At 35.6% G+C, this 25,952-nt stretch overlaps 1 protein-coding gene across 8 annotated transcripts in view; it reads right to left on the bottom strand.

The window, feature by feature from the left end:
• Nnt (nicotinamide nucleotide transhydrogenase) overlaps window positions 1-25,952 on the bottom strand; it is a 93,621-nt gene that overhangs the window by 31,330 nt on the left and 36,339 nt on the right. For all 8 annotated transcript variants that reach the window (XM_047555540.1, XM_047555536.1, XM_047555542.1 and 5 more), the window contains 11 exons: window positions 21,712-21,845; window positions 21,124-21,315; window positions 20,248-20,401; window positions 17,502-17,663; window positions 16,254-16,364; window positions 14,877-15,022; window positions 13,335-13,530; window positions 10,541-10,774; window positions 9,286-9,446; window positions 6,846-7,025; window positions 1,785-1,944 (listed from right to left, as the gene is read on the bottom strand). In XM_047555540.1, coding sequence (XP_047411496.1) covers window positions 1,785-1,944; window positions 6,846-7,025; window positions 9,286-9,446; window positions 10,541-10,774; window positions 13,335-13,530; window positions 14,877-15,022; window positions 16,254-16,364; window positions 17,502-17,663; window positions 20,248-20,401; window positions 21,124-21,315; window positions 21,712-21,845 — 1,830 coding nt within the window. The remainder of the gene's footprint in view (window positions 1-1,784; window positions 1,945-6,845; window positions 7,026-9,285; window positions 9,447-10,540; window positions 10,775-13,334; window positions 13,531-14,876; window positions 15,023-16,253; window positions 16,365-17,501; window positions 17,664-20,247; window positions 20,402-21,123; window positions 21,316-21,711; window positions 21,846-25,952) is intronic.

Below are 25,952 nucleotides of genomic sequence, written 5' to 3'. Positions count from 1 at the left end.
CACGTGTGAGGCACTGGGTTCGATCCTCAGTACCACATAAAAATAAATAAAGGCACTGTGCCCATAAACAACTTAGAAAAATATTTTAAAGAAAAGAAAATACTGCAATCTTCTGGCACTCTCCTAACTTTCTCCGTTCTCAAATTTCTTGAACAGTTTTTCTTTCTATTCACCTTCTTAAATGACCAAGTTTTTCCCTCGCCTCTCCTTGAAAATCCCAGCTCATCCCATGGCTTCAGTAACCATCTGATGATTCCCACTCTGCCTCTCATTTGAGTTCTCATATAGCATGCTCATTGTCCAAACTTTATATCTCCAAAAAATAACAACATTCCCATCCATACACCTAAATGAAAAATAAAAATGATCTTCATATTGATGTTTTTATACATAACAAGAACTTCAGCCACCTTCCTTCTCCCTTAACTCCCACATTCTGTCCAGTTTACCTATACAATGACTCTCCCATCTGTCACTACTTTTCTAATCCTTTTCACCAAATGCCAAGTTTCTGCTTAAGCTATTCCCTCTACCTTAACCCAACCCCAACAATATCCCTCCTTCTAAAGCCAAAAACAAATCCTTGCTTGCCTACAAACCTTCTTAGTTTCTTCATGATTGAAAAACAGTTCACACTGCTCCATTTAGCCTTTATGATAGCCAACCCCTGCATCATTTATCTACCTGACTTCTTCTCTCCATGGAAAATGCCTAGAGGAAAAGACCACGCTCTCAACTTCTTTATGCTCCAGCATACTTTCTCTATAGGCAATACCAAGGCTGTTTTGGCTGCGACAATTCAATACACAGGAATGTCCTACACACTTCGGTGTATCTGTTTAATCTGTTTCTGCTCACTAATTGGCAATAGCAGCCCCATCTTTATGACAACCAAAAACCCAAGTCACATGTTTCAAATGCCCCTAAAAAGTAACACTGCCCCAACTTAAGAAGTCTTGCACCTTAACATTTGACTAGAATAATGTTTATTATTTTTACCTTAGTACAAACAGGTAAACTACCCACATGTCAAATCAAGAGATTTTCCTTATAGACAACGCAAAAGACTGAATGCAGTTAAAATTTTGAACTGAAATCAATGTGTTACCATAATACCATAGTACTGATAAGAGTGAAAAAGAACTGGGCTAAACCTTAAAAAAAAAAGGGGGAGGGGGGCAGGGAGGATTGAGGCCCAGAGAGATTAAATGACTTGGTCAATGTCATGCAAACTACTACTGGTAAAATTAAGACCAAAAGTGAAATATTGTGACTCCCAGACCAAGCTCTGTCTACTAGGTCATGCTCTCTCATGCTGTTGAAACCACATGATTATTCTTCTTTATTTAATACTCTTTTTTAGTTGTAGATGGACCTTTATTTATTTATTTTTATGTGGCGCTGAAGATTGAATCCAGTGCCTCACACATGCTATGCAAGTGCTCTACCACTGAGCCACACCCCACCCAAAACCACATGATTCTTGATGTCATCTTTAAAATATTTATTTTTGAAAAGAGACTAAGCAAGTCAACTAAGTCAGACACTTTCATAACCTATATCTAATTTAATCTTGATGACAGACCGAAAAATTACCAATGAGAAAAAAATAGCTAAGACTCAAACATGATTTAAACATACAGGTTTAAACACTACAGAACCCATTGCATCAGCTTATAGATTATGTTTCCAATTCCATTTTTTCCCATTATAAGAAATGATCTCTGAATCTATTATAACAATTATAAATTGTTTGCTTTTGGGTTTTGCCTTTATTTTTTTACCTGGAGTAATGATAATGCTATTAGCTTCTCGAATCATGTCGATGGCATTGTCAAGGTTGATTTCTGTATGTGTGCCAGAAATTTCCATGGGTTTCCCACCAGCTGTTGAAGTAGTACCATAGCCTCCAAGAATCACATTAGCCAGGGAACGATTCATTGCCTACAGAAAAAAATTATCAACTGTTTAATCCACATAACTCTTTGAGAGTAGTATAAATTTTGCATATATGATATTCAGAACCATTAAAAAGGGCTTATTTGATGATTTAGAGTATTCTAACTAGGTTAAAATGAGCTGGTTTCTGAAAATTATTTCAAAATTTAAAGAGAACCATGTTTTTTTCCTATCAAGTCAATTTCAATTACACAGATACATTTTCAGTAAAATGTAGATAAAGACAAAGATTTTAATGAAAACTACCAGTAAAATTTAAAAATGAAAAATTCAGATTCACTATTATTATCCAAAGGTTGACTGAGTTACTTCTCTCCATACTTTGTGCATTTCACCAGAGGTAAACCAAAACCAAAGAGAATGACAGAAATAAAAACTTTTACACTGACCCTTCAGACCTCTCCAGTGAATTCTGCTACTAGAAACAAGCTGTCAAGAGGCAACCAGAGGGGCTGGGGAGATAGCTCAGAAGGTACAGTGCTTGCCTTGTAAGCACAAGGCCCTGGGTTCGATCCCCAGCACCCAAAAAAAAAAAAAAAAAAAAAAAAAAAAAAAAAAGAGGCAACCAGAAGGAATCAAAATACCGGCTACATTTGATTTAGAACTCTGCTGCCCTCTGTCTTCAAGAAGAAGAGAAACATGGGGGCTGACATATTTCAAATCTATTACCACTCCATGAAACCCTACACCTAAGTTGTAACAGAAGTAAATGGATCCATCATCAGGCATTAAAATATTTCACTTTCAGAAAGGCAGGCACATAAGGCTAGACTCCCTTTAAATTTATACCCACACTTCTAAATTGTAAAATAATCTCAGGAGAAAAACCAGGCAAAAGGGACTTCTCACTGCAAACTCACAATCATCCCAGAATGTACCAAATGCCTCAAATGAAATAACTGTCCTGGTGTGGAAAACCTCATTTGTAGCTGTCTTGAGGTGGGATGGTAAAGGGGAAGGAGCTAGACCTTTTGAGTAATCAAAGGCATTTTAAGAATTCAAATCACTACTGTACACGACCAAAACAAAACATTCTACAGGACTGTAACTGATCTTACCAATTGGAAAAAATTCCAAATGTTATTAAACCCTATTTGAAGGGTCATAATAAACATAGCATTGATCACTGTAAAATCTATATAAGGATCAATCTATTACTTTTAAAAAAGATAAATATAACACTTGATTATTTAAAAAGCAATTAGAGGTCTCCAATGATAAGCACCACATCAGGGCAAAACCACAACCACCCAGAATAAGGGCCCAGCCTGGCTAGCACTCTGGTGGAGACATTTACCTCACTGCTTAGGTTGTAAGGAAAACAGAAGATGAGCAAAGAGCCATGCTTTCATAAATGACAAACTGCAAAGATGATGAGTCACAATATCAGAATTTTTTAAATTGTTCTTTCATGCTAAGCTCACCTATCAAACACATTCACATTTTATAGAGCTCCAAGTCTGGTAAATTAGTCCAAGGTTAATATACACAAAATAAAGCCTGAAATATCTTTATGTATATTATTAATGGATAAGAGAGTCAGGGAAAAATTAATGTTTTTAATTAAGTTCATAATCCCGATCTGACTTCAAGTGTTAAGTTCTTAACATATCCTCTCATATTTATTTCTGAGGTTTAAATAAAATCCCAGATAGACACACCTGAGAATTCCCAAACATTCAGTTTTTGAAGATTTGATAATTCTTTTCCAGCTTTGAATTACAAGATTCTGAAATTAAGTTATCAAAAAAAATGCTCTACCAAAATTTTGCCTCTAAAATTGATTCATAACATTATTTTAGACATTGAGATATTTCTGTCATAAATAACTTAAAAAAAAAAAAAGTCAAATGGACAAAGAGGCTCCATCACAGTCTTGCAAAGGAACAGATCGCAGAGGGCTATGAGACAGAGGGACAGATGTATAGAGATAGAGTCGTGTTATTCTAACTTGACTTAAAAGGAACCTATAAAATGGATGGAGAAGGAAAGATTTCTGAGGACATTTAAATTGTACACACTTCAGATGGCAACTTAGGGAGAAAAATGAGGGAGCCCTCATAGTAGTTTAATAATCAAAGTCTATTTGTTAAAGCACATAGATACAATTATATCACCATTATACTAATTCCATGTGGTCTCTTAAAAACTAAATTATTTTCATCTCTAAATTTACCATTGCAACATTATGTTCTCAACAAATGTTTAGGGTTTATGACTTTCTTTTTTTACTTTTTGCTTGCTTATGTGATTAACAATCTATCCTATGGGCACTGATCCACAGTTTGAAGAGTTTCCAGCTTTCAAGGCAAAAAAATTTGCAACACTGTCCAAAACTATTCCTTCCAAACTATTAAGCACTATGATGAAAATTGTATTCTATGTTAAAGAGACCCTTATTTCATATAATTCTAAGTGCACTGGGAGAAATAAGCCTGAAAACAAAGAAAAGGTCATAAAATAGACAAAGCCAAAATAATAACATATATGCCATTCACCAGCCTCTCATTTCAGTGCCTTGGGGGTATTAATTAATTACAAAGCAAAAAACATAATTTTTTGTTTCAAAACACTTCATTCTATTTTAATTTGTCAACAAATAGCAAAGTACAAAAATCAAAAAATTTTGCCTGAAAATGCTGTTGCATTTTTGCAAGACCTTTATGTCCCAAGTGATCTGAATTCTATCACAAGTAGAGGGACTATAAAATCATAAAAAAGGTAATGTCTACTTGACATCTGGATATAAAGCACATCATTGATTTGAATTTTTTGTTTAGACATTGCCAACATTTTTTTGTTTTTTATAATAGTGGATATTGTGTAACCATAGCTCAGAAGACACCCAAAAGAATTTATTGTCAGAACAAATACAATTTTAGGGATTGCTGGTTAGCCACTTGTGGTACATTCCATTTCTTCCCATAGACTAAAATCACCCTTTATGGTGGTGGTTTTGGGGTTTTTTTGGGGGGTGGGGGCATTGGTACCAGATATTGAACCCACAGGTGCTTAACCACTGAGCCCTATCCCGAGGCCTTTTTTATTTTTATTCTGAGACAGGGCCTCACTAAGTTGTTTAGGGCCTCCCGAAGTTGGTGAGACTGACTTTGAACTTGCAATCCTCCTGCCTCAGCCTCTGGGAATACAGGTGTGCACCACCACACCCAGCAAAATCACCCTATTTTGCTTTAGACTTGAATTTTTGTTCAGTTTATAATAACGAAGGCCAACATACTGGTACCATATTAACTCCAGTTAATGAACTAATAAAATATCCATCTAATGTTCATTTAGTAAACAGTATATACATCGGAATGTACCAGGTGCTAGGCCAGGCTTCATGGACACAAAGTTATATAAGAAGCCTTAAAAATATCTTCTAAAATGAGAATATTTCCTATCTCCAAAACTATTGTGGGGATGAAATGAGCTAACGTTAGTAAAGCATCCAGGTCCTGAGTTCGATCCCCAGTACCACAAAAAAAAAAAAAAAAAAAAAGAAGGAAGGAGAAAAGCAGGAAGGTGCCTAAAATTCAAATTCTCCCACTTAATTTAAAATCAGTTTTCTGGCAAACCTTGTTTAAGTAATAGTGAAAAATCTGCTGCCCCCTGCTGGTCAAATTCTCCAACTGACTCAAGTGGAACTAAGGGTTAAAAGTTCATTTTTAGATAAACTGTATTTCTAATACAATTGAATATGTTTTTTTCTTTAAAAACCTCAAAGATTGATGCTTTTAAAACAGGATACACATCATAACCTTTACAAATTCCCTAAATAACTTGGGTAAATTAATTTAAAAATCTCTTAGCTGGTTTTGAATTTGGGCTATCAAATCCTTTCTTTTACAATATGGCCAAAGAAACAAAAATATTCTTGTTAGAGAAAGATAACCAGGATTTAAATTATAACTAAGAGTTTTCAATTAAAACTTAAGAATAATTCTAAGTTGCAAAATAAGGGGGTTTCTTAATTGTAAAAAAAAAAAAAAAAATGAAGGTAGCAGTAGCAGCTCTTGTCTAAATTATTTATCAGTGAAAGGTCACATTCTGATTTCTGTTAGTTTCATGCTTGTCTTTTAACAATCATTCATAACAAGTATGTAGAGAATAATGCCTATAATTAGAAAAATTTTTCTAGTCAAACTTTAATTATTTGCAGGATATATTCTTGCCATTTAAGAAGAGAATCAGAAACTAAAAACAAAGCAAGCAAGTATTCACAGTGTTTTTTGTTTGTTTGTTTGTTTGTTGTAATCGTGTTGCCCATAAAACTTCAAGAGAAGCCCTCTCATAGATGACTAGTGAGAGAGGCAAGGCTTTGAGGAAATAAATAAAAGCCTGAAAACTGAGCACACTCTCTCTTCTAAGACAAAAGCTGAAAACAATCAAAGATGTCCTTATATGCAAATAAAATTAAAAATCAAACTAAAATGTACAGCATTAGGGAAAAGTTAAATGAACTTTGTATATCAATATGATGGATTAATACAAAGGGTCTTAAAGTAAAATTTTAAAAGCATCTTAAAGGTAAAAAGTTAAGAATATGTAAGATTTTTTATTTGAATGAGAAAAAGGCAATAAGATCGGACAAGTGACTACACAGATATGTAATGCACAAAGAAAAAGAATGGAAAAAAATAACCAAAAATCTTTTGTATTTGTCTTCAAATGGAGAGAGCCTTAGAAAATTTTTATCTTTACATTTAATTTCCTAATTCTCCATCATTGAGCACTTTAAAAACAGTTTTTGAAATTTATTTAAATGATACATTTTGATATTTCTGCTGAATATTGAAAGTGACAGATGCTTTTTTACTGCAGATAAATGACCGGCACTTCCATATTTCCAGAAGACCGTTCCTTTTGTTTACTCAGGGTCTTACCACACACATGATGTATGACAGGATGGCCCCAGAGGAGCCGATGAGCGCGCCCACGATGGTGAGCAGGTTGTTGTTGAGCAGGAAGCCCTCGGCACACAGAGCCCAGCCTGAGTAGCTGTTCAGCACAGTGATGACAACAGGCATGTCGGCACCCCCGATGGCAGCCGTCAGAGTCACACCCTAGGACCAAGACCGAAGCAGAACTCAACTTTCAGAATACTAAAATAAAACCTCTGACATTTAACATCTTGGTTCCTCATCATTCTAGCTTTTCAACTAATAGAGTTCCATACAAGTCCCACTTCTGGTAATGACCAAGTGTCTTCCATCTGACCAACTCTCTCATAGATAGCACAGCTGTGAACACTCAGCCACCCCTTCTACCTCAAAAAAAAAAAAAAAAAATCTCTAAATAAAAGCAGACAGAAAATGGAGAAGGGGAGGGACTGGGGAATGAAACTGATGTATTATGCTGTGTGCCATACGAATATGTAACAAGAAACTCTGCTATAATTCCATTTAATATGTATAATTATAATGTGCCAATAAAAATATATTTAAAGAAATGGAGAGGTCTATATTTTAAAAAAATATAATACCACTAAGTGAACTGTCCAGATTTTATGGCTTTAGACTAAAGTCAGACCACTATCAGTAGCAAGTGGAGCAGCTAAAACTAAGACTGTAAGTCCACAGTTTTCCTGGTTGGAAGATCATGACCATAGGGTTTGTGGTGACTAAGCAGCTGGAAAGTGACAGAGGAACGCTGCAAAGGAGCAAGCTAGCTGTATTGGACGCCCAAATCTGGCTGATTTTTAAATTATGCCATTTGTAGGGCAGAGTCCAAGCAATCCTGTTAATGATAAAATAATAGACTGCAGCTACCCCCACCATAAAGGAGCCAGAATATGAAATCTGCAATCCATCAAGTTAGCTACCTATAAAAACAAATTTAAAAATGATAATCAATACTCTTTAGATGGATATAACAGAAACCAAAGTATGTGTAACACATTGTGGATAATGCCCATGAATTTCAAAACCAGGAAAATAAAAATGCTGGTAGAAAGAAAGATTTTTGCTTTTTATTCCTCATTCTCCTATATTTTTCTTGTTACTGAGTGTATTCATTTATCACTTATTTAACTCAAAAGCAATTAAAATAAGTAAAAAAAATCATCTTATGAAGATATTCTCATAAGGCAATAAGTACCTTTTAAATCTCAAAAAGTAAGAATTATTGAAGTTTTATAATTCTATACTATTGGTTTGATTTTGAGACTTTAACTTCTTTTGCTTTGCTAGAGTAAAAATATCAGAATTATTTTTCTTCCATTTAAAATATAAATTGTCATTAAAAAAGGCAAAATAAAACAAAAATTGTCACTATAAAAGGCAGACTAAAACTGGCATATAAAGATAGAATTTGAAGTGACAAGTGTTTTAAACTTTCTGTACTGAACATGACCTAATTCTTAGGATCCCACAAAAATAAGTATCATTTGTGTACTATAAATCTTGTGTTTCTGAATCAAAGAACCATTAAGAGTTTGATAAGCAATTGCTAAACATCTAACTTTGAGCTAGGCACAGTAGCTAGTTTTTTAAAAACCTTAAAATAGGTGGGCAAGGTGGTACACACCTCGCCTGTAATCTAGAGGCTTGGGAGGCTGAGGCAGGAGGATCGAAAGTTCAAAGTCAGATTCAGCAAAATCGAGGCACTAAGCAACAGTGAGACCCTGCCTCTAAATAAAATATAAAATAGAGCTGGGAATGTGGCTCAGTGGTTGAGTTCAATCCCCGGTACCACCCCCTAAAAAAAAATTTTAAATATAAACCCTGTCTACAAGATATACACCAAATTAGAGGAACATGAGGCAATCAATGAGAATCACAGAATTGCATGTACTATCATCAAATACTGATACAATAAAAATGTCAAAGAGGAGCTGGGGAGATAGCTCGGTCAGTAGAGTGCCTTCCTTGAAAGCCCTGGGTTCAATCCCCAGCACCCAAAAAAAAAAAAAATGTCAAAGAGAGAAATATAAACAAAAAATAGTCTACATCTTAATAGACTAAATGCAAAAGGCGGCAGGGAGGAAAAGAAGTCCAAACCTGTTATGAAAGGTTGAACCCCCTAAGCACCCAGGGCTTATTAACTGAATTTTCTTTTATGCGATTATTTAATTTAGTGTCCTACCTTCCAATGAATGTGAGAGCAACTAACAAGCAGACTAATTGTGTAAACCTCAAAGCACTGTTTTGTAGGACTTGTCATACAGGGAACACCCAATAAACAAACTAAAACCCTCAACTTTTTAAAACTCCTATTCACCAACACATAGATCCAATGAGATTCCAGAGCAAGTTGTCACATGTGACAACTTCTAAATGAACAATTAAGTTGAAAGTATGTGCTTGTTCATCTCCAACTTCTTACCATGATAGCAGAGAGAGCTGACACGGAGCCCAGACAGGTAATGCCAGTGGTAAAACTGGGGTCAACCATAAATGGGATTATTCCACCAGCACTAGCCGCCAGCAAGCCTGCGTTGAGTAAGTGCCTTCCAGGTAGGAGGAGAGGGGCTGATTTCAGGATACCTAGACCAAAGAACATGGTATTAAAATCTCAAATGTGTTGTAAGAAACCCCTTCCACACAAGCACTCAGGTGCATGTCACTTAACCCCAAACTACCAAAATTTAATATTAGAATGACATGGTATCTGAAATATCACTTTATATCACCAGATACAAGACCCAAAGCATATTAAAATTATTACATGGAGCAAACCCTAACGGAGACAAGAAAAGTATGGTTCAACTTAACTGTTCTTTTCCCTACTTTGATCACATAATTTCTTTACTCTTTGTCATGAAATCTTAAAAAGTGATTTTTTTCCCGTATGACCAACACAGAAGTTGTTAAGTGTGGTTTTATTTATTTAAAACTTCAATACAGTCTAGTACATTAGCATTTCTGATTCTATCAACTCAGCCCAAGGGAAAAGGACCTTTGTTAGTTGTTTCTAAAGAATGTTTTAGGTTTGAAGTTCTTTCATGATTTTTTTAAGTTTCATGAAAGTGTCCTACTTAATGACTTAATTACTGAGAGGCAAACCTGATTTTTAAATCACAAACTAGTTTCCCTAGAGACTCATTTTTTTTCTGAAAACAGCCTCCCTGGATTTTTTTCCACCACTTCCAATTCCATGATGCAGTACAGCAGTAGCAGTTGCTGAGCTACAGCCTAAAATATGTATCTGTTTTCAGAATGAGTACTGCTTACCAATCACATGAACTTACACAAGAAGTTGTTCTCCTATTCTGGGAAATATATAAAGTCCATTTGTGTGAACTCCATGTAGACAGACATCTCTAACCAAAGATCACGAAGCTATTATTTTGTTCATACGTGTTATCAAATGTCAACTAGTCTCTCTGCACAAATTTCTGTGCACTAATTTCCTCCACTAGCTATCTGCAGAAGAAATAATTCCAAAGCTTTGATATTTGTAAGAATTAATAAAAGGGAGTCATCTTTATGGGGGGAAATAAATCTCTTATATCTTTCCAAGTGCTATCCAAGACTCTTCACCCAACAGTTTCTGCAGTGAAGGTGATTTCGGAAAGTAAATGGACTCACCATACCCTAAACGGTGGATATTTACTTCCACATTATACTGAATTGCTTACCCTGTAATTTCCCATAGGCAACAAGTGACCCGCTAAAGGTGACGCCGCCGATGTAAGTGCCAAGGTAGGCCACAATCTTGGTGAGATTTGCTGTTGCGTCCATAGCAAAATGTGGGTACTCCACGACATACTCAGCTATGCAAGTCAGCACTGCTGCCAAGCCCACTAAACTGTGGAAAGCAGCAACTAACTGAGGTAAATCGGAAATCTGGATGCGTTTGGCAATTGTCAATCCTGGTGGGAAATGAAGATCAAAGAGAAATTACAACTTGACAGCCTTTGAGATGTAACCACATCAAAGATCAAACGTAAAGGTTTCCATCACTTTCACCAAAAAGTATTACCTAGTCACTAATATGGACTAAATATTCTCTACAGGGACTCTACAGAAGGTACAGACATTGTTTTACATGTGTACTCTTTCAAATACCAGGTTTCCTCCAAACATCTAACCAAGGCCCAACTTCAAACAACACAAACATAGCATCAACGCCTGCCTCTTCGATAAAAGTTTCTTGAGATTATGCCAGTTAGGTCTCCTAAAATTCTCCCCACTAAATGATTACTCCAGGCCTCTTCTATATAGGCAGTGCTTGCTCCCATGCAGTAAGAAACAGCTGGAATATGGGGGCAGGGCATATTCCTTTGGGGGTGTAGTGGCAGGAACAGGTTTTCAGGTAGGTGGGTGGCAGCCAAATCCAAAAGTAAAGAACTGCAAGATTCTGGGCAGAGAATGCCCAAAAGAAGAGACTGAAGGAATTTCATAGCTCTAGGTAGGTAAACTGAAGAAGTGATGCTCAAAATATTTGCTAAGATCATGTCTACGGGATTTCCTGACATAAGCACAGGTTTTTTTCCTTCAAGTGTTTTTTACAGATTGTCAAGAACTTAAAAAGTTTCCCTAAGGAAGTATAAAAGAAAGCTTAAAGCTAACATCGCACTGGTAAATATTTAACAACCAATTCACCAGGGGTGGGGGTAGCGGTGTACATGAGCAAATAAATACATGAGTTTTTACTGATACAAAGGTATAGAGTATGGGGCTGGGGTTGTAGCTCAGTAGTAGAGCACTTGCCTAGGATGTGTGAGGCACTGGGTTTGATTCTCGGCACCACATGTAAATAAATAAAATAAAGGTCCATTGACAACTAAAAAAAAATTTTTAAAGGTATATAGCACACAACTCTCAAATGAGAATTAAATACACAATACTCTTGATTCCAACTTCCACATAGATAAGTGGCTTTCAAAGGCTGCTTTTGTTGATTTTTGCTAAATTCTCGTACCTGCAGCCAACCTTGTATTTGCAACTGATGAATGGGCATACTTCCTACTGAAACACTGGCTAATATTTTTGTTTACATTAACAAGTAGGATGAAAGTACAACACTGTATGCTCGTGGCATGTACGTGCAAGACATACGTGAGAACTTGACTCATTTGCCAATTTGGCAAGGGACTTCCTTGCTGAATCTGACAATAGTTTTCAAACACTGCAAGATGGTTCAATTTTTTGTGCTACTTACAATGCAAGGGCTATTGTCACAACATATTTTAAGCTTAAACTTTCCTATGAATATTTCCATTGCTTTCTTAGGTCTGAACAAAAAATAAAATAATAAATCAAGCCCAGATGTGTAGCATGTGTTTACTTCAATAAATACCTCTACCAACCATAATTTCTACCTGCCAATGTGATGGCACTGCATGTGGGACTTAGAATAAATGTACAATAGTCTACTACCTCACAGTATTTCTGTTATACACATGTAATAGACATAAATAATCCCAAGAGCATGGTTGATAAAGTCGAGTATGTTAGTTACAAAAGTATGTTTTTAGTATTGTTACCTCTGCATCTAATATATTTCACTTTAAATTTATGTAATTTAGGTTTTAATAGTGGCTGTGTTTAAAAACTAACTTGCAAAATTCCTGAATATTTAACAATAGTCCAATACACAACTAAACATGATTAACAATGGTTTCTTTGCCCACACATGTAATTTTCAAGTTTTTAACAGGTCTAAGAAGCAGAATTTTCTACTGTTATTTAAGAGCAAACCAAAAGATGTGCCTATATATAGTACAAACATAAGTATTCCAGCACCCTATTCTACTATCAGCCAACTAGACAGAGTAAAGAAAAAAAGTACTGAGCACATTCATATTTTTGTCATCTCTTTTGACCCAGTTGTCATACGTACTCACTACTGGCATTTTAATGAGAATTATACCAACTGGAATAAATGATAATATTTACTGAGGCAATTTCCATTAAGGCAATTAATTCCTTCATCAATATGGGCCTCAAACAGAAATACATATTCAAAAATCAGGTTGCTAATAAAAGGACTTACTCTAACAAAGTACATCCATGAATGCTCCATATAATGACACTTCAATAAAAATAAGACATTGCTCCTATAGGTTATAATAAAGATGAAAAATTCCAATTGCTCAGTATTTGTACTGTATCTTTTCTATATTTAGATACACAAATACCTACCATTGTATTACAATTGCAAACCTATTCAGTATAGTAACATACTGTACAGACTTGTAGACTAGAAGCAATAGCCTACATATTATATACTGCCCAGGTATACAGGCGGCTAATATTTGTGTAAGTGCACTCTAATGATGTTTGTACCGCAAGGAAATGATGTATTCCTCAAAAGGCATTCCCATCGTTAAGCAATACAGAATGGCACACTAAAATCCCTGAGCTGAATACCTTCAAATATTTGAAGGACAAGAGTGTCCATGAAGGCCGAAGCTTAAAAGTGCTTACCAATGGTACCACCCAAAGCCATCGCTCCAGACATCTGAGCTAATAATTCTGGGTCCGGTTTTAAGCCTCCAAGTGTGGCTGCCAGGCCTCCAGCAACCCCAATCATACCCAATGCATTGCCAAGACGAGCTGTTCCCTGGGTAGAAAGGCCAGCCAGAGCACCAACACAGCACAAACCCGAGCCTAGGTACATGATCTTTTCAAAGGAAAGGGGAGAGAGAGAGATTATTAAAACCTTCAGTCTATTAGCTTAGAGAAGACCTCTCTGGTGGAAGCATGATTCTCTAAGGACAAATTAACTTCAGATAACAAAGGAATAAATCTGAGCTCTTTTCATATTTTAGTATGTTTTCCTGTTAGGAATATTAGCACATTAAATACTTTAGGTTGTATTTGCAATTATAGCATTATATAAATTGGTTTCTTCTGGGTTTCATGTCATACACAAATACATATAAAGGTAGATAAATTTAATGGAGTTATTGTTGGATGTGAAAATACTAAACCTGACCAGATGCTACAAAGGAGCCAACCCCTGATGTTGTAAGTGCCAAGAACTGTGCAGAGACTTTACTTACACTGAGGACTTAGTTTCATGAGGCAGACATGAAGAAACAATTATTATCTTTAATTTACAAAAGAGAAAATCTAAGCTTAAAAAGATTACATGGTTTCTTCAAGGTCAAATAATAAGGGCGAATCTGGAATTCAGACTTGGATCTCCCTGATTCATTGATCTCCCTGACTTCTTAAAAAATATTTTGTTAATTCAACAACTACTGCAAATTAGAAATACAGAAGAAGCCAGGAGAGACGTGATTTTTCTGTCACAGAAGTTGCAATCAGTGACAGTCATTGAAAAGAAATGGAAAATAGTTCAGATCAAAGTTAAGGCTCTATTATATTTATTATATTTTGACTGGGAACTTTCAAAGTTCAACTTGATTATTTCTCTTTTACTATTCAACATTAATTTTTAAATTTTCTTTTTTAAAACTCAATTGGCATGACATTTCTTGGTAACAACATGATTTACAGCATTTATAGAAGAAGAAAGAACACAGGAAAAGTTTAGCAAGGTCCTGAGCAACTTAGCAAGACCCTATCTCAAAATATAAAGTAAAAAGGGTTGGGGATACAGTTCAGTGATAAAGTGTCAAAAAAAAAAAAAAAAAAGAAAGAAATGGACTAAAAGTTCTTAATACAAATAAATAACAAAATCTTAATAACAAAAATTTTTCAAATTAATCACTGATTATTTCATTGTAATCTTACAACAACCCAGTCAGGTACATAAAGAAGGTACTAATACCTTCTCAACTTCTTTTTCATTTGAAAATTTTAGGAAAAGACAGGTAAACCCATGTTAGCAGGGAAATCTATCTGAAGAATCCAGAGTTCTGATACTTAAGGAATGGTGATTACTGTACTTGCTTAGCAGAGTTGTATTTTCTTGAGTTTGAATTTTGGTAATAATGATGTTAAATCTAATAAAGAAGAAAACAGAGTAGTAAAAATGCAAGCATTCAAAAGGCCTCTTACTTGTTCAATGTTATAGCCACTATAAAGGGCAGCTAAATATCCACCCACAAAGGTGCCAGCAGGAAGCAGATACAGGTAATTATATTCTGGGGGATCCGTGGGACGCTTGAACATGTCCAGCATTCTCTGAGTCACCAGAAAGCCACCTTATCAAAAGAAAGGGAAGACGAAACAAAAAGAGGTATCCCATTGAGCAGATGTTTTTCAGTGTTAAAATTTTTCTGTTTAAACATATTTTTTCACCTATGTATACATATAATTTTAAGTAACATTTTAGAATGTCAAAAATAAAAGTCATTCTACTATTCGAGCCAATTTCATTAGCTTGGAAAAAGAGAAAAAAAACATACATATGTTTATGTATATTCAGGAAGAAAACTTACTATCGAAATGCAAAACCAACTATTTCTGCATGACTAAAAGCAAACAGCCCTTCAAAAAGCTTGGAAATGCAAAAGATCAATGGTAAGTATTTTTTTTTTCTTAATATTAGGCTATTTCATTTGTTAAACTGTAATAAAAGATAAAGAAAAAATACCATATGGACAGGCACTAGGTTTCTTGGACACATTAAAGAATTTTAGGGCTGGGGTTGTGGCTCAGTGGTAAAGCACTCACCTAGCTTGTGTAAGGCCCTAGGTTTGATCCTTAGCACCACATAAAAATTTTTTTAAAAAAAGGTATGATATTCACCTACAACTAAAACAAAGTATTTTTTGAAAAAAAGAATTTCAGTTTCAAAATAGCACCAAATGAGATTCATACATGAATCACATGTTTAACTTTCAGTTTTTAGGACCAAACACTGGCTGTGGTAATGCAAAAAGACTAAAATGTTACATAAAATTACACTTTTATAGATGTTATGGTGATAGCACTGAGTCAATGTAATCCAAAACTATGCATTCAATAATTTTCCAGTTAACTTGTAGCAAGACATCATTTTGTTTGTTTTGGGAAGTGGGGAGAGTCATTCTTTTATCAACAGAGTTTTTAACAATTACAAATGGACAAAATAATTAAGTTTCCTTCACAAAGAACATTTATAGTCTGAGTGAAGTATTCTTTCATGGTACAGTTAGTTTCTTAAAATCAGAAAGTCCACTTTATTCTGATTTGAATTTGCATCCTATATCTCCATTAAAATAGTACTCTGAGCTGAGCACAGTGGCACACTGCCATAATCCCAGCAACTCAGGAGGCTGAGAAGGGAGGATCAAAAGTTCAAGGCCAGCCTCAGCAACTTGGCAAGGACCTTTCTCAAAAAAATAAATAAACAGAAAAGGGCTGAGGATGTGGTTAAGCACCACTGGGTTCAATCCCTGGTACCAAAAAGAAGAAAAAAAAATAGTACTCTGGGTTCTTTCATCATCATACCTGCAATGTTGACTGAGGAGATGAATGTAGCAAGAGCAGCAAGACCCTGAGAAGTTGTGGAAGGATACAAATGTCCCCCCATCAGCGCCAACCCACCAACTGCTGTCAAACCTAGAAAGAAAACATCCATGTAATAATTATAATAATACCTCCAAATCAAATGTCCCAGCTGAGGGACCTGTCATACACAGATTCAAAGTTCTCACTACCAAACACCTAGCAGCCTCCCTGTGCCTCCATTCAGATATGAACAATTTTCCTGATGAGGACTGTTGACAACACACCTCCACACCTTTCTCACTCAAAGTGCTATCATGGGTAAAATGTTAGCAAAACCTTTCCTCCTTTTGCATTAGAATCTGACCTTCCTTTAACTTTTTTTGCTCTGTCCCCTGACTGATATAAAGCAGTGATTCTACCAGAAAACATTGCTTATGGGGAAGAGTCCACAAGTAGATACCTTGCATCCAGAATGGAGGACTAATTATGAACTATAAATATCAGATGGGGATGCCAAAGTTTTGGGCTTTCCTGAGTAAACTCTTAAAACTGGACATGCTCTCTGCAGAAATCCTGGCAATGTTATAAATGACCATGAAGGACTGGGAATGTAGTGGGAGGGCGCTTGCCTGGTATATGTGAGGCCCTGGGTTTGATCCACAGCACCACCAGAAAAGAAAAAAGAAATGACCAAGGGCCCTGTTGCCTGTCCAGTGTGGGTATCATTTCCTTATGTCTGAGCCATCACTGGGGATCAAAGAACAGTTCCTGGGCAGCTACACGGACGGCAGCTTGGAACAGAGTGAAGAAATGCTTGATGCTCTCTCAACAAGCTGGTTCCTGCCTCCTGTGCTTCACTGTGAACAGATACCATGCGTGACTTATTGTACCCTGCTAGGTTGAATGTCAGGTTGACTCTAGAAGAGCCCCCACAGGATATGGCAACTGATTCTGTAAAACACTGATTTTCACATTTCATCAATGGAACCCTTTCCTTAAAGGAAATCATAATTGAAAGAAATACTGGACCTGCACTGCTTGAAATGGAAGCAGCCCAAGGGCTGATGCTCTATGACCTTTTACTTTACAACCCCCTACCCTTTGGGAGTTGTGAGTCACCTTAACAACCACCTCTGATACCAAGTGAAACAATTTGAAAACACAGACTTTATAAATCTCATGGAAAGTACTACTCGAACTAAGAAGACTTTGAAAACCTAAGATGAAGCAAACACATGAAGAACAAACCTGAGATTGCATTAGTCACAGACATCAGTGGTGAGTGGAGAGCAGGGGTTACCCCCCAGACAGTGTGGTACCCCACGATGCCAGCCAAGCCAAAAGTAGTCACCATCTGAGAAAAGGCTAGATTGGGAGCCACAAGGCCCAAACCCAGCATCCCAGTGAGACCTACAGAAAGAAAGTAAAGAATGTGAGATGACTTCCCATGATCTTAGTAAGATTAAAAGCACACACACACCTCCACACACAGAAACACGTGAAGAGTCAGTGTCTTAAATTCCACTCCCTTGCCAATAATGAGCAGATTTTCTAGGTATTTGGCAACTGAGAAGTAGGGGAGAGAGGAAGATATTATGGACAAAACCCAACTTTCTGACCACTCCTTCCCCCAAATAAATTGTAAAGATCTAGTAGTATTTATGAGTCACCTTAATAACAATTTGCACATTTTCCTTTGCAAAGCTTTGTCCTCTTCCCTGTTTCAACTTTCATTGACAATGCCACATGTATTTATACAAACATTTTTATTCCAGAATTATGGGCCTACAGAAGAGCTACAAAGCATTTTCTACTTGGGCAAGACATAACCTTTATAAGACAGGACTTTTATGAGGCCAATTTTATGTCACTCTCAGATTTGGCCGAGGAAGAGAGGTTTTAAAAGAGTAGGAAGGATTTCATTCACTCCAGCACCTCCCCAAAACATATGGCTTCCACCCACCCGGGACAGAAGTTTTGCAATTGCTCCCGAATCTGGACTGGACTGCTGGCCTGGGCAGTCAGCTCCAGCCTCAACACCAAGTCAGCAAACAGGATTTTACAAAGAAAAGGAAAAAAATACAAATTAAATTAAGAATGTGCAGAATACAAACAGTCAGCTCTGAACATACATCTTTAATTAGCACCTTCCTTAATAGCAAACATGTGGATTGCTGCTCTGCAGCAGGAGAAAGGGTTACCTAGTGGTCAATGAAAACAGAACAACAGTCCATTCCCAGGGAGCTGGAATTTAACTATCCTGAATAAGGAACCTCTCTTCTTTGCTATTAGGGTCTAAGCGGCATAGCTGGAACATCTACAAATTGACATTAATTTTACTTTAAGTCATTCAATAAGACTGAAGGTTTATGTTTTTCTAACCACATACAATATTTCCAGGGTTCTAATGCATGGCCGGTTAACCATCTGGAAGAAAGTCAGATAAAATGTTTGGCCTTCCAGTTAAAAATCAGAGAGTTGTTTAGGGTTGTAGTTAATCATACGTTTTCTTAAGTCAGACTGCCTGGTTCAAATCCTCATTCTGCTGTTCTCCAGCTGTGTGATCTAAAGCAAGTGGCCTAAGTTCTCTGTGCTTTGGTGTCTTCATTCATAAAATTAGTAACCCTGTCTTCATCTGCAAAAGAATATAATAATATGCCCACCTTACTGAATTTTTGTAAGGAATAAAATTAGCTAAGGCACATGAAATATTTAGCACAATCCCTAGCACTCACTAAATGATAATTCTTATAACCACATTAGTCAGGAGAGACTGAATTATCATAATCCATAGTCTTTTGTTTGGGGCATCAAAGAGACACACAAAGATCAAACATTTAATAATCTAGCAAAAAGCAATATACTTTGACTCAATAAATATAACCGAAACCTAGAAAAGTAAAATTCCATGTGCCTTCCTATCATTTACTTAGGAATCTCAAAGATAAATGGAAATTTACAATCCTACTCAGAAAACACTCCATGTATGATACAATAATCTAGTTTCTTTCTTTTTTTTTTTTTGACAAGTGAGTGCAAGTAGGGACACTGCCCTATCTACTCTCAATGTTCACCACCAGAAGCTTTCCCCTCATTTTGCTGAACAGAGCTCTTTATTCAAGGAGAGTTACACACTTAGCTTTAGAACATCTGGGCTCATATGGGAATTTGGATAATGCTGAGGTTACAAGAATCCTGTGTGCCTGGTGCTGGTCCTTAGTTCTTTATAGTTTGCTTTTATTTTTATTTTGGCTCTAAATAGATCTAAACATTTTTAATTTGTTCTGTGAAAGAGAAACCAATTTTAAGTCAAATACCCAGATTTCAGTTTCTAACAATGCATAGTCATAATGAATATTTGTTACTATTTTACAATAATTCTTTCAGGTTTTCAAAAAGATGAATTTAAAAACAAAAAAACTTATGTTAAACTGTAAACAAAGAGATCAAAATCAAAATGGTGAATTTTTACTAGGTGAGTAACTTAGACTGTTAGTCAAATATCCAAGGGCTATATAATTGCAGTGTTTATTCTTTAAGGCAAACATTTGGTTCCCCAGTCTTACCCAACTACTCAGATAATCATAGCAGGTGTTTTACAAAAGCACAAAACACCTACATTCACCTCCATTTACACATACTTAACACCAGCACAATCTGATATCATCACTACTCGACATAGTCAATGTAGATAGAAATATCAATGACTACATTTAAAATATTTTCTATAAAAGGAAATGTGTTCATAGCCTGGGTGTTATTTCACATGGCTGCTTTCCAGGATTCAGCATACAGCTTGTCTTTCTGGAATGGCTGATCAGTCCCAGAGAGGTGGGACAAGCAACATGTCGATAAAAAGTCAAGTCTATTGGGCCCAATTACAAATGGAATCCAAAGAAGAACAACACCACTGCATTTACCGAGTGTGACAATTAAGACATTACATATAAAATGAACACAATCAGGTCTCGGTCCTGGTAGCCAGTATCCTCACCTGCTGTGTAGGCAGAAGCTGTGGCCATGGTCCTCCTGAACGGTGTAACAGTAGCTGCTTTTTCAGCTTCTAGCTCGGCCACTGTCTTCTGTTTCACTGGGGCACCTTGAGGAATATTTTTTGGTGTTGGAGCAGGGAAAATCACTTCACCATCCTAACAGAGATTAGAAAATAGCATTATTTTAAAAAGTCAAACCGATATTTCAAACATCACTTACAAAAGATAGCCTACTATTTAAAAAAACTAGTCTATATATAATTTAATATATTATAAATTCACATAATTTATAACATGCATACACAAATATTTAATGTATAATCTATAATTTGTGTCTAGAACATACATAGAAATACAGATCAAACCCAAAAAAGCAGGCTGGTGAGGAGAACATTTAATTATTATTTTATTCAATTTGTTTGTTTCTGATTTTCAAATGCAAAGAATATTTTCAGTGAGTTCTGTATATGAGTCTTTGAAATATTTTTCTTTAAATCTTTCTTCATTTTTAAACAATTTTATTGTTTATTTTATAAACCTGGTGTGTCAGTATTTCACTAGAATATAACTATATTTGAAAATATGATTCTTGCCTGAACAAAAGTTCTAAAATGAATTTACATTAAAAAAACACAAGAAGGGCCAGGAGTGGTGGTGCACATCTGTAATGTCAGTGACTAGGGAGCCTGAGGCAAGAGAATTGCCAAGTTCAATGCCAGCCTGGCAACTTGGAAAGACTCTGACTCAAAATAAAATAATAATAAGGGCTGGAATGCAGCTCAGTGGTACAGCCCCTGGATGCAACCACTAATACTACAAAATAAAAACTTAAAAAAAAAAAAAAAAAAAAGCCCACAGGAAGAAATCTCTTTACTTACCTTCATCACTACAGTTCCTCGAATGACATGACCCATTGTACCAAAGTCAAAGTCATCTTTCACTTCAAAATAAAAATTATCTTTGTCAGGGCTGATGGCCTTCAGGAGCTTGGTGATGTTGTTAGAATACAGAGTGCTGGCCTGAGTGGCCATTCGGCTGGGAAGGTCTGTGTAGCCTATATGAGTGACTCCCTAAACGAAAAAGCATACAGTCAAAGAGATATATTACCTTAAGCTCACAGCCCTTCAAGAACAATTCTCACTCACAGTCAATACTAAGTTTAAAAACTATATATCTTTTGTACATACACATACGTTTTCTCAAACATTAAGTACAAATTTCAAAAGGAGCTTTAACTGCACCTCTTTTTAATTTTACAAAGTTTCGGGCCTCAATTTTTCCAAACATTTAAAGGAATAAACATCCCCCTCAGAGGAAACTAGGATGTAGCTCAGTGACAGAGCACCTCCCCAGCATGTGCAAGGTCATGGGTTCTATTCCCAGCACTGTAAAAAAAGACAAACCCTCACAAATTAGTAAAGATAGCAGCATTCATTCACGGGCAGGAAAATGCTTTTTTGCTATACCTTATGAATATAAAGTTCTCCTGGCTTTGTGGTTTCAAAGTTTCCACCAGCCTCTGCAGCTAGATCCACAACAACTGAACCTTCCTTCATTGACTCGATCATTTCTTTACTAAATAAAACAGGAGCTTTTTTACCTAATAAAATTAAAGAAAACAGTACAAATTATCACCCCAAAAGGCTTTGTATTCTAATTATTAAGGAATCTCTCAACACTCAGGAATTTAACATCTGCAATTTTAACTCTTTCCAAGATAGTCCCAAAAACCATAGATAACAGGTGAGATAGATCATTCTCTTCAAGAAAAAATATGAATGTGGGCTGTAAGGTCAGTGTATAGGACGGAGCCATTCAGCTGGTGAGTGAGTCAAACCACTAATACTACAAAATGTAGTGAGTGAGTCTTGCCACCTGCTCAGCATGGAAATCTCAACCAACTGAATTATATACCAATATAATAAGCCCATAATATAATATAATAAGCCAATCTTCCCAACTGGCTTATATACCCAGAGAGAAACAATTGGCTTTTTTTAAAAAAAGCATAATAATAAGCCATTACAGAAACTATGTTCAGCCAAATTAAGCAATCCATAAAAGTCACAAATGTCAAGAGTATAGTTGGTACTACTTTATAAACTATGAAATAGAATATTTCCACACATCTTAACAAATATCACCAGATTTCCCAACACATTGTATTAATCTACCATAATTTAACAAGGATAAATTCTAGGAGAGACCAGAAAGTGCCCTGAAATCAAAACAATGAAATACTGCAATTTCAAAGTTTAAGAGATCACTCATACATGTTTACTCCCACCCAACAACTACTGATTTCACGCCTGGGGAGAGTCAAGCCCCGTCTATGCCTGGTGCTGGGAACACAGAGGTGGATTAACAGAAGTAGTACCTGTTTTCATGGTGCACATTCACAGTGTATTTTTAAGAAGGTCACTATTTATTTTTAAGAAAATAAATTCTTAAACATTAGGATTTTTCAAGCTCATGCTGCCAGCATATTAGCATATTCACACTTCATAAAATAAAACAAATCCCTAAACCAAAAGAAAAAGGAAATAAACTTGTAAGATGGTGAGATGGAAGTATTAATAGCCTAATTATCTTCACCTCTTTTTTTGAAAGTTTTCAATTCTACTTGTAGGCTTTTAGAAAATCTTTGTTGATTTTATAAGTAGAATCAATTAAAATTTGTGTTACAATCATCTAATTTTCAATCCACTTGACTGGTATACTTATGATTCAAAAAGAAAAATAACACTCATTCATAGCACATGTGAAAAAAGTCTGTGAAGATACAAGTGTTTATGTGGTACCTCCTTTCTGCTACAAACTTCACACTGTGATCAAGTTCAAATCCTGAGACTCTCCTTAGAAGGCCTTCCTTCCTGGGCTGAGATCCTCTTCTAGTGTGCCCTCTCATTACCGCCATTGGACCTTTAACCCCAGCCACACTCGGCTGGCTGTCACATGATTTTTCTCTTCTGAGTATCCACAGATACAAGAATCAAGAGACATTTTTCCCAAAAGACAATGCCCTGAAGTTCTGGTAGTTTCATAACTTCTCAAAATTCCCTGAAAGTATTCCTTCCCCCTACCTCCCCACATAGTCTAGCAAAGCATCCTTAAATGTTGACTAAATTGTACTCAACCATGAGAATTTCAGGATGCAAACCACATACACCAAGGGCTCTTCCCATAATAAAGGTCATGCTGCTCAGCTCTCCACTGAAAGATAGCACCAATCATCCAGTAGCAGCATCCTCACAATGAAGTCAACCTAAAGTGCTCACCTGTACTCTCCAGATATGTGCTGTCATTACCATCCCCACACTCTCATCCAGAGCCTCTTCTCTACTCTCCAATCTCCTGTTTGTTAGAGATTTTTCTCCCATCTTACTTGTACCCTCACCCTTTATTCCTAAAATGACCCTTTGAATTCAGGTCTACCCCTCTGACTTGACTGAACAGAGTTTGAGGCTACCAATCTCACAAATTCTTGGCATCTAATTTCTCCTGCCCTAGAAATTCTGGATTCCTTCTTCCTGTCTGAGACACCAATAGCCAAGATTAGTCCCTGGACTGCAATGCTACCACTTTGCAAGACATCAAGTGGCCAAACCATTTAGATAGAATCCCTCAAAAACACAAAATACATAATCTATTTGTCTTCTCTGATTTTACTTATTAAACCTGCTCAAAACAACTGTGCAATAGCTGACACAGTCTTAAAAAACATACACATATGTGCATCTTAGAGATAACAGGTAGTTCTGTCCATATTATTTCTCCAAAACTCAATCACTTTTGAAACAACAGCATACTCTTTCATGCTGAGTGATTATTTAGCGTAAAGACTGGTGGGGATCACCAGAATAATTTAAAAATCTACTTCAGTTGGAAAGGAATATTTAAAGATATGTAATTATGATAAGTAAAAAACACATAACAAAGTGGTATATGCTTATACCCATGTATATTTCAGTGTTTTGTGTGTGTGTATTCCATATACTATATAGATAGACTATGGTAAATTCTGTCAAATAGCATTTAACAATATCATGGTATATTTGAGTGAAGAGACTAACTTATTTTTTTCTCTGTACTCTTCCTTATCTCTCAAATGTTCTAATTTTAAAATTAAGAAATCTTAATATGGGCTACAGGGAATACAGTGATAAATCTAACAGTGCAGCTGTGCGTAAGCACTCACATATGAAGCAATTTTTTTTAATTCTGGAAAAAGTGCAGAAATGAAAATTAAAAACAGAAGGGGAAAAAAGAGAGCCAAAAGAGAAGCAGGGTAGTAAATAAAAATTCCAAATGAGCAAATCCTCAAAAGAATAGGTCAAGAGGAAGACTGAGAAGACAATTTCAAAATGCTATCTTACTCTAATAGCCTAATATGATAAAAGTTAAAGCTGATAAATGTGGCATCACAAAATGGAAAGAACAAATGGAATAAATTGATGAGTTAGGTATTTGGAGGAAAAGAATCTACCCAAACATAATATATTTTTACTAGGTAGGTCATAATTAACTAAAAGAACCAACCCCCCCCGCCCCCAAAAAAAAACCTCTCTAATCAGTGAATACAGAAACTACTTCATAAATTTAAAGCAATGAGGAAAATTACAAAGAAGAGCATCAATAGATTTAAATTTGAAAAATGTACATATTATAATCTTCAAAAATCAAATGACAAAAATTAGTCTAATAAAAAGCTCACAGAAATTTAAATAAAAACAAAATGCTAAAATCCTGATAGATGAATGACCAATAAATATAAATGGTCAATTTTTTAAAAAAGGGAACAAACAAATGAAAAAAATATGGTCTACTGCAGTCAAATCAAAGAAATATAGATAAAAAGTGAGAAACTACTTTTTTTGGCCTTTAAGACTAGCAGAGTTAAAAATCATAATGTTTAATGTTGTGATAAAACAACTAGAAAATCTACTGATGACATTATGAACTACACAGTCTCAAAAATCAGCTTATAAAGTGTGTATCAACTGGCCAAAAACATTATTGATATCCAGTGATGCTTCTTTTAACATCTAATTAATCCTTGGGAAAGTAAGTAAAAATGCAGACACATGAGTTAGGCAGAAATAAATGTTATAAGAACATTTTTTTTAATTGGCAAAAACTGGAAATAAACTAAAAGTCCAATATTGGGGGGAAATTAAATAAAATATAGTACATTTCCAATAAGAAAATTCTACAAAACCATCAAAATACATTGACAAGGGTTCTTAATGATATATCATATGGCAGCAAATGAAAAGTTTGCAATTCTAAATGAGGAAAAAGATATAGTACACCTTGATCTTAACATTATAAAAATACACTGAAAAAAATGCAGAAAGGAAATGGTAAAATGTGAACAGTATTTCTCACTAAGTAGAAGGATCACTTAAATTCTTTATTTCCTTTTTTCTAGTTATTTCTTATTTCCTATTTTCTATTTTGTACTTAATTGCCTCTCTAACAAAAGTCACATACCATTTTAATAAAAAAGTATTTCCACATAATCACAACCACATTCTCCTTTAATTAGAGAAGGTGGTTTAAGATTTGGTCCTAAGAGAATTAGAATAACTTTGAAAAAGCACCAGACCAAACATCTTTACTCACTAACTGAAAAGGCTTCATGCAAAATCACCTACCCTCCCTAGTATGGCAAAATCCTAAATGTGTAGTTAGGATAGTCTATCAA

This window comes from Sciurus carolinensis, chromosome 6 (assembly GCF_902686445.1).
Source record: "Sciurus carolinensis chromosome 6, mSciCar1.2, whole genome shotgun sequence".
NCBI lineage: Eukaryota > Metazoa > Chordata > Mammalia > Rodentia > Sciuridae > Sciurus > Sciurus carolinensis.
Note: the sequence above shows the minus strand (reverse complement) of the source record. Positions and strands in the feature narration are given on the sequence as shown.